Source organism: Numenius arquata, chromosome 8 (genome assembly GCF_964106895.1).
Source record: "Numenius arquata chromosome 8, bNumArq3.hap1.1, whole genome shotgun sequence".
Lineage (NCBI taxonomy): Eukaryota > Metazoa > Chordata > Aves > Charadriiformes > Scolopacidae > Numenius > Numenius arquata.
Window position 1 is genome coordinate 29,651,898 of NC_133583.1, and position 15,341 is coordinate 29,667,238.

The 15,341-nt window shown below is 45.6% G+C and overlaps 1 protein-coding gene across 1 annotated transcript in view; it reads right to left on the reverse strand.

Annotated features, from left to right (window-relative positions):
• Positions 1–433: 433 nt before the first annotated feature.
• Positions 434–15,341, reverse strand: part of C8H1orf21 (chromosome 8 C1orf21 homolog) — a 131,013-nt gene continuing 116,105 nt past the window's right edge. The window contains exons 5-6 of the mRNA XM_074152303.1: positions 12,669–12,729; positions 434–1,494 (exon numbers count right to left, since the gene is read on the reverse strand). Of these exons, the coding sequence (XP_074008404.1) occupies positions 1,456–1,494; positions 12,669–12,729 (100 nt within the window). The 3' untranslated portion in view covers positions 434–1,455. The remainder of the gene's footprint in view (positions 1,495–12,668; positions 12,730–15,341) is intronic.

Sequence of the window (15,341 nt, forward strand, 5' to 3'; positions counted from 1 at the left end):
CCCAATCCTGCAACACAGCAACCACTCAACTCAAACTGAGGTTGTCAGAAGACCGGGGGACTGAGGGAGTGAACTTGGGGTGAACATTTGAGGAAATCTCTTCAGTCAAGAAATTCCTTAATATTTTAGAGATTTCTCAGAAGTCACGTGATTTTTGAGGAACTTGAAAACCTTTAAAGGGATCTGATTTTCAGAAGTTCCAGTGAAAAGGCCTTTGGACTCAGTGCCCCACTCAAGTGTTGGCCACATCAGCAAAAGATGACAATGATGACAATCTCATGGTCACACACATACCTCACACACATCAGCAATGAAATCAATACAAGACGGAAATCTACGACCTGAAAAAGTTCCTCCATGGGATGCAATGCAAACCTCACCCTCAAATGGGGTCAAAGCAGGAAGAAATATTGGCACAGGTAGCAATCTCTTTGAAATAATAAATACAAAAGGTGTATTTTTTTCCTTAAGGTTCTTTTTTTTTTTTTTTTTTTTTACTCATGACAGCATTTGTTAAAAATATTACATCTGCTTTTGAGAAGGCAATATCCTCTCCATATAATATGGAAAAATAAACTCTACAGGACACGCAACAGATACCCCCAGTTGGCACAGAGCTGCTTTAAGAGATTAGATCCAGAGACACATCAACACGGAGGGCTGGTTTTGCCTTCCTTGTCCTCAGACTCTTAAAACATTGTGTTGTAGGAATGGTAAAAGACAAGAATACATAAAAACAGTAAAATGTTTATTTTCTTAGAAAAAAAGAGATTCAAAATGATTGTGACCACACTCCCATTCGTGCTCAGCGAAGCCAATACTGCAAGCTTAGTCCTTGATTAAGATACCTATTAAATGAAACTCTTTTTCCTCTTAAAATACAAATTCCTGCTCCTGTATCACTTCCAGTATTTCAGTGATAACATGCTTTTAATGGATAATGGTTTCCCAGCTTCTTCTCAGCAGAGAAACAAGGCCTGCCATGGCAAATACATCCCATCTCCGAAGCTTGAAATCACCAGCATTAATAAGCACTCCGGCCCGAACGCGGACTGACAGACAGTTTAAGGGTGTTTCTTAGATGCCTGAATGTTCACTTATGGAAGCTTTTTATAACACTACCTCATCTGATAGAAAACAGGCCAGAAGCCTCAATAAAATCAACAACGTCTTTTGGATTAACTTTTAAGGATTTGCTGCATATCTGGACACAGAAAAAAGTGAGAAGTTGCAACAAGTTTTAACTAGCAGCAACAAAAACAGTTTCTTACGAGTTCTTAGCGATATTCCTCATCTGTTCATTAAGAAACACTGTAACTGAATGGAGCATATAATGTGGAAATTATCTTCTTCTGTTATGTAGTGCTGTTCACTCTAGAAGACTTCCAAAAGGTCTCAACTGGGTTGTAATCTATTTACATAGTAGTACTCCTGGCGCGAGTGGCAGAATTGGCACTATGTGACATCCTCCTCTTCTGAACAATAATCACGACCCTGTAAGGAAAAGAGCCAGACAGTTGTAAACGACTACTTTAAGACAGGAAAACCATAAATCAAGTACGTGCTATTAATATATTTCAGTTCTCTAAACTTAGGCAATTTAAGTTCAGAGCTAGGTAGAAACCTGAAAAATAGGGACTGGAGTTTACACACACTCCTCCAACCATTTCTGGAAGATCTGCACGAAACTGGGAGAGGAGACCCTTCCCTTTCTGTCACTGTTAACTCATCATTTTCATCCCCTATATTGAGTTCCGTGGGGAATCCAATAAACTGATTTACAAAACTATTTTATGTATGGATACAGCCTGATGGACGCAACCCAAGAGGTCCATTGCAAGAACGTAATCTGCGAAGTAAAAGCAACGAAGCACGTAATCCTATCAGCAACCCAAGCCAGCTGCTGTGAACAAGACTATTTCATCTGATAACCTCAGCAAGAGTTTACCCTAAGAGCAAAAGATACTATTCATATTGAAATCACACTTGCACAATGGGGGAAAACAGGTCAAGCTTCAAAAACCACAGACCAGTCCTGTTACTCCTTCCATCTCATGCCAAACACAAGACTTGCAGCAGCACTTACCGATGTATTAACCTCAGGAAGGTCTGGAGAAGACATGTCCTGTCCCTCACTATCTGTTTCTTGCAAAGAGGACCCGATGGGACCCGCTGTCCTTGTTTCTATACACAGAAACAGCCGTAGCTGAGCTTTTCAACACACAAGCCGCCTAAGACATAGCGCAAAAAACCCAAGTGCCTCAAATATATGTCAAAAATCTTAACCTCTGGACTGTTTCCTGTGTGCTGGGTGTATAACCCGAGCCTTGCATGGAAAATCCCAGCGACTGAGCAAAGGGTTGGCAAAGAAGAAGGAAAGGAAAAACACGATTTTCTCAGACGTGCAATAAAGTGTAAAAGCTCGACAACACCCTGTAAGCAGAGGAGACCAGAACCACTGCAGTGGTTAAATGGGTGAAACTCTATGCACCGAAGGGATACCTGGTTGCCCCACAAATCAAAACATGCCGCTGTCCTGCCGGGGAAAAGGAGGGTGAAAGAAAAAAATAAAAAAAAAAAGAAAAGAAAAGAAAAGGGAGAAATGTTTCTCGATCAGTTTATTTGGGATACACAGCTGGCGTACGTGCTGGGAACAGAGTCCAAAATATCTCTGACACCCAGAATGTCCCACTGATGATGCTGCGGCTGCAGAGCTCGCTTTGCTGGAGGGCCCACACCCAGGAACGTGCGGTGCTTTAGCAGCTCTCTATGGCCCAATACTATTAGTAAAAGGGCTGTCTTAGTATGTTGAAAAAAATCCCCAAGAGACTAATCAGCCCTAATTTCAATCCAGTAATCACTGACCCAGAAAGAAAGAAAAAAATAATTTTTTTTAGAGTAAAAGATTTGGCTCAGAAAGAAGGAATGTTGAAATAATTTGCAGCAAAGCCCCAAACCATTGGTTTGGACTTTTGGACAAAACCATGAGAGTAAGCCAGTGGCAACGGAGGCTTTGTCCAACACGCTTTAGAGCTGTGAAAGCCACCAGTAGTGACTAGTAACTGGGGCCCAGGACATTTCCAGGAGATTCATTTACCTGGTTCCCCAGCTTCCTGCTCAAGAGGGAGCCCTGTGGCCCATCGCTCCCCGCTACGCTCCGCACCAGGGGCCATCAGTGCCACTAAAGGCTCAAACAGACCCAAAACACTGAAGAAAGCTGTCTTGCCTTTTTTCCTTCCCGTTCCTCCTGCTGTTCTTCTGCTTCTGGGTTTGCTCTATGGCAACCGAGTGCCTTCCTCCTCAAAAGGATGCCAAGAAAGGATGCTTAAAAAGCAGCATGCTAAAGAAGTCCTTCCTACAGTGTGCAAATACCGCCTCTCGCCCACCGCCTGAAGGCTGCCGAGAGCCGGACTGCTGCTGCCAGACACTTTATTTCCATCTTTATGCCGGAGGGGACGGAGACACGTCACTGTCTCGGAGGTGGCCTTCAAGGCCATGGCCGTCAGTTGCTGGTGGGCAGGGAGCTGCTGCCGTCCCAGCCTTCCCGCATCCTGCTCCTTCCCGCCACCGCGTGTGGGCAGCGGCAGCGCAGCCCAAAGGAAGAGGAGGGTGAGAACTGCCTGAAACGCCAGAAACACCTCCCACGCCTTCCTGCAGTGTGACATGCAGCTCTTCCACCCGCCGAGCCCGGCACGGACCTGCAACCCCGACCCAAGCAGCTAATTCGATGCCCAAATTGCGGTTAACGCCCAAGGGCAAGACGAGGAGCCCCGATGCAGCCCAAGGCTGTTGTGTTTTTTGCAGGGAAATCCTTCAGAGCCGGGTTCGTACAGCGCCTGCCGACGCACCCGCTGATGGGAAGGGGAAGGACATGGCGAGGGAGCAGGGGGATCAAAAAAGGCTCCTGAGGCTGCTCGGTGGCTGGCTGAAGTCTTCACATCCACGGCCCCTCTCCGCTGAAGAGCCACGTGCAGGAACGTGCTGCGACGCTGGGCAAGGGACGCATTTCTCACACGCCAAGAATAACACTGGAGGGAAGGCAGAGCAGGCTGGCAGCTTGCATGCAAAATTAGGGATTTTGCTTTCACTTGGGTTTTACAGCAAGTTAAGAGGATGTTGCTTTTCTTTCTTCAGGAGAAGGAAGATCCGTGCAAAACAGCCTGCGGGACCACCCCGCTCTGGCAGGCTTAGCTTATTTGGCCGAGGGTGGGAATCGGCTGTGACAGCAAACACCTTGTTTTCCACGTACTCCCATGCCCATCTTGGTGTGCAAAGGCACACACCAACACACACCCGGCCTTTAATTCCAGCATGAACACAAAGTGTGTGGGGCTCAGCCCAGCAAGGACTGACGCGTCCTGGCCCAGTTCGGCAAGCTTAAACACATAGTAGTCTTTAAGCACCAGGGAAACAGCATCTAAGCCCTGGAGCAGAAAATTAAGCAGGTGCTTCAGCATCTTCTTGAAGGTTCTGGGCTCCCCAGTTCAAGAAGGACAGGCAACTGCTGGAGAGGGTACAGCAAAGGGCTACAAAGATGATGAGGGGCCTGGAGCATCTCTCTGATGAGGAAAGGCTGAGGGACTTGGGTCTTTCTAGTCTGGAGAAGAAAAGACTGAGGGGGGATCTGATCAATGCCTATAAATACTTAAAGGGAGGGTGTCAAGAGGATGGGGCTGGTCTTTTTTCAGTGGTGCCCAAGGATAGGACAAGAGGAAATGGGCACAAACTTGAATATAAGAAGTTCCACCTAAACAGGAGGAGGAACTTCTTTACTTTGAGGGTGGCAGAGCACTGGAACAGGCTTCCCAGGGAGGTGGTGGAGTCTCCTTCTCTGGAGACATTCAAAACCCACCTGGACACGTTCCTGTGCAACCTGCTCTGGGTGGACCTGCTTTGGCAGGGGGGTTGGACTAGATGATCTCCAGAGGTCCCTTCCAACCTCACATGATTCTGTGATTCTTTGATTCTGTAAGTGAGGTCTTCTTGAGAAAATACACAGCAATGGGTATTTATCATCCTAAAAAGAGCAGGAAGGGGAGAAACAAGGCTACGAGGAAGCAAAAAAAGTTACAATTCTCTTTTTTTTTTTTTTTTAGACAAAAAGCCTTTGTCTAAAGCCTATTCCCTAATTGAAATTTAATCAGTAATAACAAGGTCATTGTTCCTTAGGAAGATCAGAGAAAGAATAAAGCTGCCTTCCCTGCTGCTTATAAATCCAACACACGGGGGTTTCTCCTTCATACTCCTCGGGCAGAAAGGCAGGAGAGGTCTCCACCTCCCTGCCGGCAGAGAAGGAAGGCTGCTTTGGTCCTGCTAAACACCATGGCCCCAGTCCAGCAAAATACTTTAAAATGTTGATTTTTGTCCCCCCCAGTTGTTTCACAAGGTGTTTGATAGATGCTGGAGGAGACGATAGCTGCAATCAGTGAGAGGCCTGCTGTGCTTGAGACAGGAAATTATCCTGGTGGGGCTGGGCAAAACCTCACTCAAAACAGCGAGCTAACAGCTTGCAAAGTTGGTAAGGTCTTCTGAAGAAACCACACTGAAATATTGACCACGTGAAGCAGCAGTCAGCAGCTGAGCACCACAACGGGAGCAGAGGAATGAGGTAGTATCTGAGTTCAGACTGAAGTGATGGTGAGGGGTTTTTTTTTGGGAGCAGGTAAGTGTCAGGAAGCAAAAGAAAAAAGCAGAGAAGGTGAAAAAACGTCTGTCCCCCCCCAAATAGAGCTGCATCATGGGTGGAAAATGAGGGTGCAGGATTTCTGGCCAAACCCTGTCCCCTGCTGCCCAGGGGAGCAGGCTCCCCTGTCCAGAGAAGCCATAGGCACAGAGCACGTAGCTAGTAACTGGAACATATGGGCCATCCTTTAATACCCCTGAATACTATGGGCTATTAATTAAGTTTTAATGATTGATAGCGTAAATGAACTACACTGAGGAAGATGAGAAAGGGAACATGCACATCCAAGTTTAGGTAATTCCCAAGAAATCCCGTCTTCCTCCCCTGCAGTTTCAAAATCCAACTTTCAACTTCCGTAGATGTCCACAGAAACACCTTAACACACCTGTGTGAATTTAAGGTAATTAAACAAAAAGCCTTATGCTCCTTTCCTGCTGCTTGTACCCAAACCAGAAGGGCTCATTCCCCTGTTCTCTCCCCTCACTGCATCTAGATAGCACTGCCAACCTGATGCCCCTACCCGGGCACGCATCACGGCTGATGATATCCTTTTAGAGAAAAAAAAAAGAAGACGAAGAAAAAAAAAAAAAAATCACAGGAAAAGCCCTTTTCCCCATTGTTGCGGGTGACACGCCGATAATCAAAACCCCACACTGCCCGAATGCAGAAGCCTTCCTGGTTCAATAGCCTTTTGTGCGGCTGGCGCACTTGCCAAGGGAGAGAAGGCAGCTCAGGAGATGCTTCTTCCGCCACAGCTCTGCAGCTTGGCACCAGCATCCTCACGCCCCGGCCCTGGCCAGGAGAGGAGGAAGAGGAGGCCGGCTGGCCCGGGAGAGGGAAATGAGCTGCACCAAGCAGCCCTTTCTTCTGCGACTGCTGAAAGGGCTTGCAGGACACAGAGGCCCCTTTCAGAGGAGAGGGTCGGCGCTGGGAAACGCTAGCCTGGCTCCGCGGTGGGAACGTTCTTCATCAATCTGGTTTTGTTTACAGCACTCACAGAAAGGATGGGAAGAAAATGCTGGGAGGCGGCACTAAATAATTGTATACTGTGCTAATTTTTGTCCGTTTCTTATTTTGTTAGAGAAAAATCAATAGAGTCATTAAAAGCAATCAACTTTGCTAATGAGTTTTAGCCTAATAATTCTACCCTTGCATGCGTTTCGGGTAGCAACCTTCCCTCCCCCTATTTCTAACAGCACTCTTTAAATGTGATACAAGAGGCTGCATTGTGTCTTCCCCCCATGTTTTCATGCCCAGTATACTAACGAGGGGATGCCACTGGGCATCTCTCCCATGGCTTCCAACAACGAAACAGTCGTCTCCAACCCGGCTGCCAGCAGCCAGGTGTGTGGATTGGTGGAGAAACCCCTGCAAACCGACTCTGACACCGGCGTTCAAGACCAAGTTATCTCTTGACCCAAAAAACATGCCCTGCGGCAGCAGAAACACCATGCCTCGGGCTCGGGCTATCCACCAGCCGCACGAGAGTTTGCAGCAAGACATCTTCACGTGCTACAACATTTTTTAATCTCATTTTTTTTCCATGAGCACGTTTGCATTGTGGTTATTTTTTATAAGCTGCTGTAGCCATGTAGGAAACAACTTACAATGATGGGACTGGGGATGATTTCCTCTTGTACAGCTTACCCGGATTGTTTGGTTTTGTTTTGTTTTAAACCGTAAAGCCAGAGATGCTTTTTTCTGGGGGTACATTCCCCAGATATAATCCTAGAAACTGCTTGTGAACTGTTCAGTTATACCTCAGCCTTGGTATTTTTTCCTACAGTAAGACAGCTGCCTACACACTGTGCCACAGCCTGCAGTAATAACATATACTTAAAGGAGATAATTTCTGACGATTGTTTTGCTGCTCTGTATGTAGGATTCAGAGAAAGCAGTCGTTTCTCAGACCATTTTCTGTGATAGCCACCATCGAGATGCTTTCACTAGCAGGTGCTAAATTGGGCAAATTTTCCGCATTCAACATTTTATATGTCACAGCTTTTAATTTTGTTTTTGTTTCCTATTTTCATGCAAGCCCTGGTGGGACAGGGCCCCCTCAAGTCTACAGACTTAAGCCTGCAAAGACTGTGCCCAGGATTAACTCTCTGCTCTGAATGGTCCTGTTCAAATAATGGTATTTCTTTTTAGGGGGTAAAGTAGAGTTTGCATGTGGTCCTGGCAATCGGGGTCCAAGTAAAGTTGAGATGTAGGAAGGAAAAAAAACCCCAAAAGGCTGGAGAATTTCACTCTTTGTGAATCCATATCCAGTATCTGACTAAATTAGTCCTTGTACTATTAGATTAGAGAGAACCCAGGTAACTAATTTACTTGCCTGAATACCAATACAAACAGCCTAATTTTGTGACAGTTTCTCACTGCAGCCGGCAGAAAACACCAGGTGTCACGCAGACAGGGATGCTGTTACCAGGAAACATTTTTATCTTCTCAGTCAGAGATGGCATTTCAAAACCAGATTTATCACACAGCGATGAGTGCAGCTACTTTCCCCGTCCCAGCTCAGCTGGTGGGGCCCAATTCTCCTCTTCTGGGCATCATGCAGATGATCTCGGATTTATCCAGTGGCTGCTGCCTTCACTTTAAGAGGGATGTGTCAGTCGCTTTCTGCTTCCTTCATGGGTTTCCAAAGTCATATTTCTGCCTTGGTTTCTCAGCTTAAGCAAATCGCTTGCACCTCTGACCCACGTCTTTCTAATTTACTCTGCGGGGGCTCTCTCCTCGAGCTTAATTGCTGCTATAACCTGTTGCTCATCCTCTGCTGGAATATATTTACACAACTTTAGGCAAGCCTAATTTTCAAAAAACGATGATAAAGCTGTCACCAGGTGAGCTGCCTGTCTCTGCTTCGTTTTCTTCCCAAACTCTTTGTATGCGTGTGCCTTTTTGTCTCCAAAAGCAAAGCCCGTGACTCTACTCACAGTAACTTCAGTGTGTGTGAAACCCCAAGAGGACTAGCTACAGCTGCTGGCAGATGTCGGGAGCACTTCTGAGCCAGCTTTCACCACAACTCTCGGGCCTCATGCTGCTCACAGGTGACTCGGTCTCTCCTTTTCCTCGTCTCTCCTGGTGCAGTGCACATCCAGCCTTGGTGTTGTCCCGAAGCTGTGCTCACCCTCTGCCACCACATCAGCATCCATCCCATCACATGAAAACCATCCCACAGCTGCGCTGAGATCTGTTCAACCTTTCAATCACCTGTTTCCTATCTGTTTGGATGCATGTTGCTTCACCATGGAAACATCATCATGAGAAGCGCTCCTATATATATATGTCATATATATAGGACATCTACGTATGACATATACCTACTGTTTCCTGTGCTGTTGACTGCTTAACTCTACCCAGCTACTCCCAACCTCCTACATAATTTTATATCTCTGGCTTCTCATCAGGTTTTGGGTTTTTTTTAAAGCTCAAATTCAGCTGGCTCTGAAATGATTGGGCTGTCTCTAGCAGAAGGAACATCTAAGCCCATGTGTGGGGCTGACTTTTACACTCTCCGTCAGTCCTACCTCGGCATTCGGTGCCGAGCCTTCATTTCAGCATTTCCTCCTTCCAACAAGCCCTCAGAATTGAATTACCATAATCACATGCAGTTCCATACAAGCAAGCTCAGCTCTAGCTCTCTGAGCAGGGACAGCCACTCACACAGAGATAGCAACAGATGTCTCCCTCTGAATGCCTCACAGTGTTTTGACACTGAATTTTGGTAGACAGAAGCTTCGTGCGCTGGGGTTGACATTCTGGTTTTTACCTTTGGGTGGCATTTGCAGAACAGAGTTGAGCTTCACTGTGCCTGCAGAGGCAGTCAGGAGCGCGTGCTGGGTACCGACAGCTGCTAGACTTTTAGAGAAATTCTCCAGACCATTTCATTAAGGCTTTTTTTTGATCTGTAGGATTCATAAGTACTTCATATTTTCAGTTGCTAAAACACCAGCCTGTGTTCCTTCCATTTCACACTTTGATTGCAGAAATGACCTTCCTGTCCATTTAATCGTTTTGCTGAGTCCTAAATGGACATTTAATTTTCCTCTCTAATTTGTAGCACACACGTTAGAGTTGTTGTTACTGATTTGTATTAGATGACCTAACACCCCTTGGGATTTCAACACAAGTTGAGGGATGTTTTGCTTCTGGCTGTAGAGTTTCTATAGACACAGCCCAGGAAGTCAGTGATGGGACAGCATGTCTCCATTACAAGTCCAACACTACTCACGGCCACAGTTACCAAGTGACCTTTACAACATGTTTTGGGACCTCATCAATAATAGGCAACGGCCCACACTTCTGCAGACTATTTCAGCTGTAACTGGTAAGCTGCTCAGTGATTTAATTCTTTTAATTGTTCGACTGCTGTCCTCCATTTTCCTGGAAAAGGGACTCAAAATACTATTTAGGGATCAAACAAAACACCTTGTATTTTCTAATCTGTTTGGCACTTGTGGCAGATATCTAGAAAAACAACGTATTGTGGGCAAAGATTAATTAAAAAAAACCCCAAAACTTCTCTTAGGAAGCCTGTTTCCTCAGGCACAGGAGGTCCCCAGAGAAAGCAAATCCCGTGTTCAGCTGTGCATTAACCCCTGCCAATCTCATCAACTGTCAGCAGCTTGAAATGCACAGAAGCTGTCTATCTCTCTTTGACAGATTATACTGTGTATTCTCTCTAAATAGGCAATCTCCTGATCTAGAAGATAAATTAGTACAAGAGCCCTGGAGAACACCTGCAAGCATCTGAGGAGCATGGTCCAAACAGCGAGGAGACAGTCAACTGCATCTCAATGTGGCAGCTGGTGAACAAATGGTATTACTGTCCTGAAACAAATCTCGAAAACAAAAACTAACCTCAATTCATAATTAGATACAGCCATCAGATGGTCTGGTCTGTAGATAAAATAGATCTTTGGAAAATCCATTTCACTGGAGATTTTGTGTTTGACATTATAGAAGGTGATGATGTCCAGAAAAGCATCTAAATATTTATAGAGTGAATACATTTATTCAAAGGAGATTCAGATATATTATGGATACGTAGCAATTCTACTTTTAAATGCATATAGGTTAAGTAAAATCTTACTCCTGTGAAACAGCGGTACAGAAATACTCTTCTCAAGAATCTACAAACTCCTCCTCACTTCCACTCTCACTTATACTCTTCCCCTATCTAACTTTTTGCTTTCATCAAATGCCTTTTTTTTTTAGAGTAGTGTAGCAAATTTATTGCTTAGGACAAATAAGATATTCGCCCGTTGTGGCACTCCAACTCCTAAGACCAAGAGTGCTGGCAAAAATTCAGAGTTTCACAGTAAAAATTGCCCTCCTACTCTGCAACCCAAAACTACAACTTGGGAGTACAAATTACTTTATTTCAATTTGGGAATCAAACATTTAATATCAAGTATTAAAGAAGATCTACCACTTCAAAATATGAAGTGTAAAGTACATTGGTGAGTCACTAGCAGCTCAAGGTATAAGCAAAGGCTGAGATCTTGCTTTGGGCTTCTGTTCTAGGCTTGATCCAAATAGCCCACTTAATTCCTGAAGTCTCAGAATCCCATCTGTGTTGTGGTACCACTATTCGCTACTATCTCATAGAATCACAGAATGGTTTGGGTTGGAAGGGACCTTAAAGATCATCTAGTTCCAACTCCCCCGCCATGGGCAGGGACACCTCCCACTAGACCACGTTGCTCAAAGCCCCATCCAGCCTGGTCTTGAACACCTCCAAGGATGGGGCAGCCACAGCTTCTCTGGGCAACCTGTTCCAGTGTCTCACCACCCTCACAGGAAAGAATTTCTTCCTGATATCTAATCTACATTTCCCCTCTTTGAGTTTAAAACTGCTATCCCGACCCTATCACTACATCCCCTGATAGAGTCCCTCCCTATCTCTCCTGTAGACCCCCTTTAGGTACTGGAAGGCTGCTATAAGGTCTCCCTGGAGCCTTCTCCTTTCCAGGCTGAACAACCCCAACTCTCTCAGCCTGTCTTCATAGGAGAGGTGCTTCAGCCCTCTGATCATCTTCATGGCCCTCCTCTGGACTCGCTCCAACCGGTCCATATCGTTCTTACGTTGGGGACCTGAGAGCCGGATGCAGTCCCACTAGAGGGTGAGTCTGCAGAGGTCTCCCCAGAATGGAGCAGAGGGGCAGAATCACCTCCCTCGCCCTGCTGGCCACGCTTCTTTTGATGCAGCCCAGGATGCAGTTGACTTTCTCAGCTACAAGCGCACATTGTCGGCTCATGTTGAGCTTCTCATCAACCAACACCCCAAGTCCTTCTCCTCAGGGCTGCTCTCAATCCATTCTCTGCCCAGCCTGTATTTATTCCTGGGACAAAGAAGCTGGGAGATCATTCTCATGTAAAAGACTTGTGAAACACCTGAAAGCTGCTATCAAGACAATGAACTATTCATCCTCTTCTTCAAAACGTCTCCAGCATCATTATTTTACTTAGTAGGTCTTGAGGCAGGGTTATCCGTACATACAGCCACACTATTCACAACCTTTAGAGCTGGGAGCTATTTTGAAGAGACTCAGCAAGAAATAAGCAGGGTATGCCAGATACTACCAGCATTAAGAATCCAGTTGTCTCTTACAGAGATGAAATGAAAGAACAAATCACTAAGGGCATAAAACCCCACTTTGCTCTTCTCCTTTATCCAGCAGTCCATGTATATCCTGAACATTTGTGTTGAGTTAATTTGCCATTCATCCTAGACTGGTGATGTTTCCAAAAAACAAAGGTTTCTTTCCAATACCTCCTGCAACTTCTTTATCTTTCTGGTCTTCTTTACGCTTGAACTATCTAACCCATGAGTGGTAAGGGGTACTTTGGACCAGAGTCCCTCCAAGGACTGGAGAACATGGAGCACTGCAACAGACAGTTGTCCTCCCCATGGAGCCAGGAAACCTGTGTGTCCAACCCCTGAGTGAAAATGTGTGTTTGCTTTATTGTTACTTACCTTTTCAATTTTTTCATCAAGCATTCTGAAGAATTCTTGTTGGCTTTCAGAGATGTGCATGCTGAAAAGCAAAGGAAGAGTATCAGTACCAACAGGATTTCTTCCATTTTAAATACCAGTACTGCAGTTCAGAGTTGCTGAGGGACCCAGATGTAAGTTTTTACCACTGTGAAACATAAATCACTTTATACAATTACTAGAATGACATTTTTTTTTAATCTTTTTTTTTCTTTTTCTGAAAAAAGACTATTGCATTTGGTTCTGTATATGCATGCTACACTTGGGATGGTACCTAGGATCCATGTGCATCCCGAGGAGACTATTCCCTTTTCCAGGCAGGTCGCAGAAACTTAATTGCCTGCTACCTTTCCTTAGGAAAGTGAGAGACCCCTCTGTGTCGAGACAGAAGATCTTCCAAGACAGCTGACATCACCACCACAAAATGAGATGCCTACAACACAAGATTAAAGTCTTGCACTGGATGGTCTGTCTGCCTTTCCAAAGCTGGGTTCTGTGCTCAACAGCCAGGCACATCTACAAGCTCAGGCTGGTCCTTCCCCTCCCAGCTGGGTGGCCCTTACTGCTTCCTGAATGGACCCAGCCGACTATTCACTTCAATTAATTCTGCAGCACCAAGAGGATGAGGGGTTAAGTGATACAATTTTGCATTAGTGAAGATGGCTGGAAAATACTCTTACTTGTTGGCTGTAAAATGCTGATGGTGACACAACAGGCCCTTCCCCAAGGGGGACCTACAAGCTAAAAATACAGGAAGGTTGGACACAAAGGAAAGGATGAGGAGACAAAGATGAGGATGCATGGCAGACGGTATTTGGGGTGTGTCTGCTTTATTTATGTTAAGGGATGGTAAGAGCCTCCTTCCTGAAATAGCGATACCCCTCCAGGAAGGTGAAACTGAAGCATCCTCTCGACCCAAAGCAGGGAAAAGTGCCTGGGCCCATTGCGGGGCTGGAGAAATGTGCCAGAAACTCAGTGTGGGACAAACAGAGATGCAAAAAAGGAAGGATGGGAGACTGGTGCCAGTGCTAACAGTGATGCCAAATGATTAGAAGGATACAGAGCTCTTGGAGATTTTCTCCGACACCAAAAGCTGGTTTAGCTTGCTGAATTCCCACCCCTGAGTCCTCTTCCTTGCTATGATCCTTTCAGCTGTAATGAGTTAACACTTCGCCCAAGTGCCCAACAACACACTGCACTTTCCTACAAAGCTTAGCATTCATACTTCATTTGCTATCAGGATGAACGTATACAATGATTTGCTTATGCTGGACATAAATGAAGGCTCAGTTCAGAAGAGAAGGTCTGAGAAGTGGCATTAAAACCTAAAGCTGGTAATTCAGGAGAGGGAACAATTCACCTTTCAGTGGCTGCGTGAGTTTTTGTCCCCAGCTGCCTGCCTGTCCCTCAGGTTCCCACTTCGACCTGAGATGGGGAAAAAAAATAAATGCCTCTTTGGGTCAGTCGACCCCATCATCTGCTTATTCAGATGTCTTGGAGAGGGACTTTAAGGCAGTACAGCCCTTTCTGGGTAGGTAAGCACTAGAAACATATTCTTGCCTTTGCAACATCATAGATCCAGTTTCCAATAAAATGAGATGATACTGTAGTGACTCACTCCAACCATAATTTGTAAGGAAAAGTAAAGGAATGGGGGGAAAAATATGAATATTGTGTTGTCACACATGAAAAGTGCCAGCAGAGGTCCTAAAACCCTCGCAGGCCATGATTGTCAGAAAAGATTGGTGGGCAGTAAAATTACCCTACGATTTAGAGGTGCAACACGCACACGAATACACGGTGTGTATTTTGAGGAGCCGTGTAAAATTATAAAATCTATGGCAAGGTGGGGAACTGCTAGAGTTAACGAACAACTGGAAGAATCAGAAAACCAGCAATTCTAAGTACAGTTCTTGGGTATCCCTCCAGAAGAAAAAGCTCTCCCCAAACAGAAATGTAGATTTACTTTTGCCCGTAAGAAGCACATCAGCAGGCATGAGAATGCATTTTCAGATGTTTTGTGGCAGGCCAACAAAACACCATTTGCCAACAGACGGGACCTTTACCCCCTGCATCAGTACAGACTGGAGGATGAATAGATTGAGAGCAGCTCTGTGGAGAAGTACTTTGGGACACCGGTGGGTGACAAACTGGACACAAGCTGGTAATGTGGACTTGCAGCCCAAAAAGCCAATTGTGTCCTGGACTGCATCACAAGTAGTGGGGCCAGCAGGGCAAGGGAGGTGATGCTCCCCTTTGACTTCATTCTTGTGAGACCCCAGCTGGAGCACTGCGTCCAGCTCTGGGGGCCACACCACAAGTCAGACATGGACCTGTTACAGCAGGTCCAGAAGAAGCCACGAAAATGATCAGAGGGCTAGAACATCTCTCCCAAGAAGAAAGGCTGAGAGAGCTGGGGTTGTTCAGTCTGGACGAGAGAAGACTCTGGGGAGACCTTACCGCAGCCTTTCAGTACTTTAAGAAGGAGAGAATTTTTACTAAGGCCTATAATGACAGGACAAAGGGCAATGGCGTTAAACTGAACAATGGTAGATTTAGATTGGACATAAGGAAGAAATGTTTTACGAGACACTGGAGCAGGTTGCCCAGAGGAGTCGTGGATGCCCCATCATTGGAAGTGTTCAAGGTCAGGTT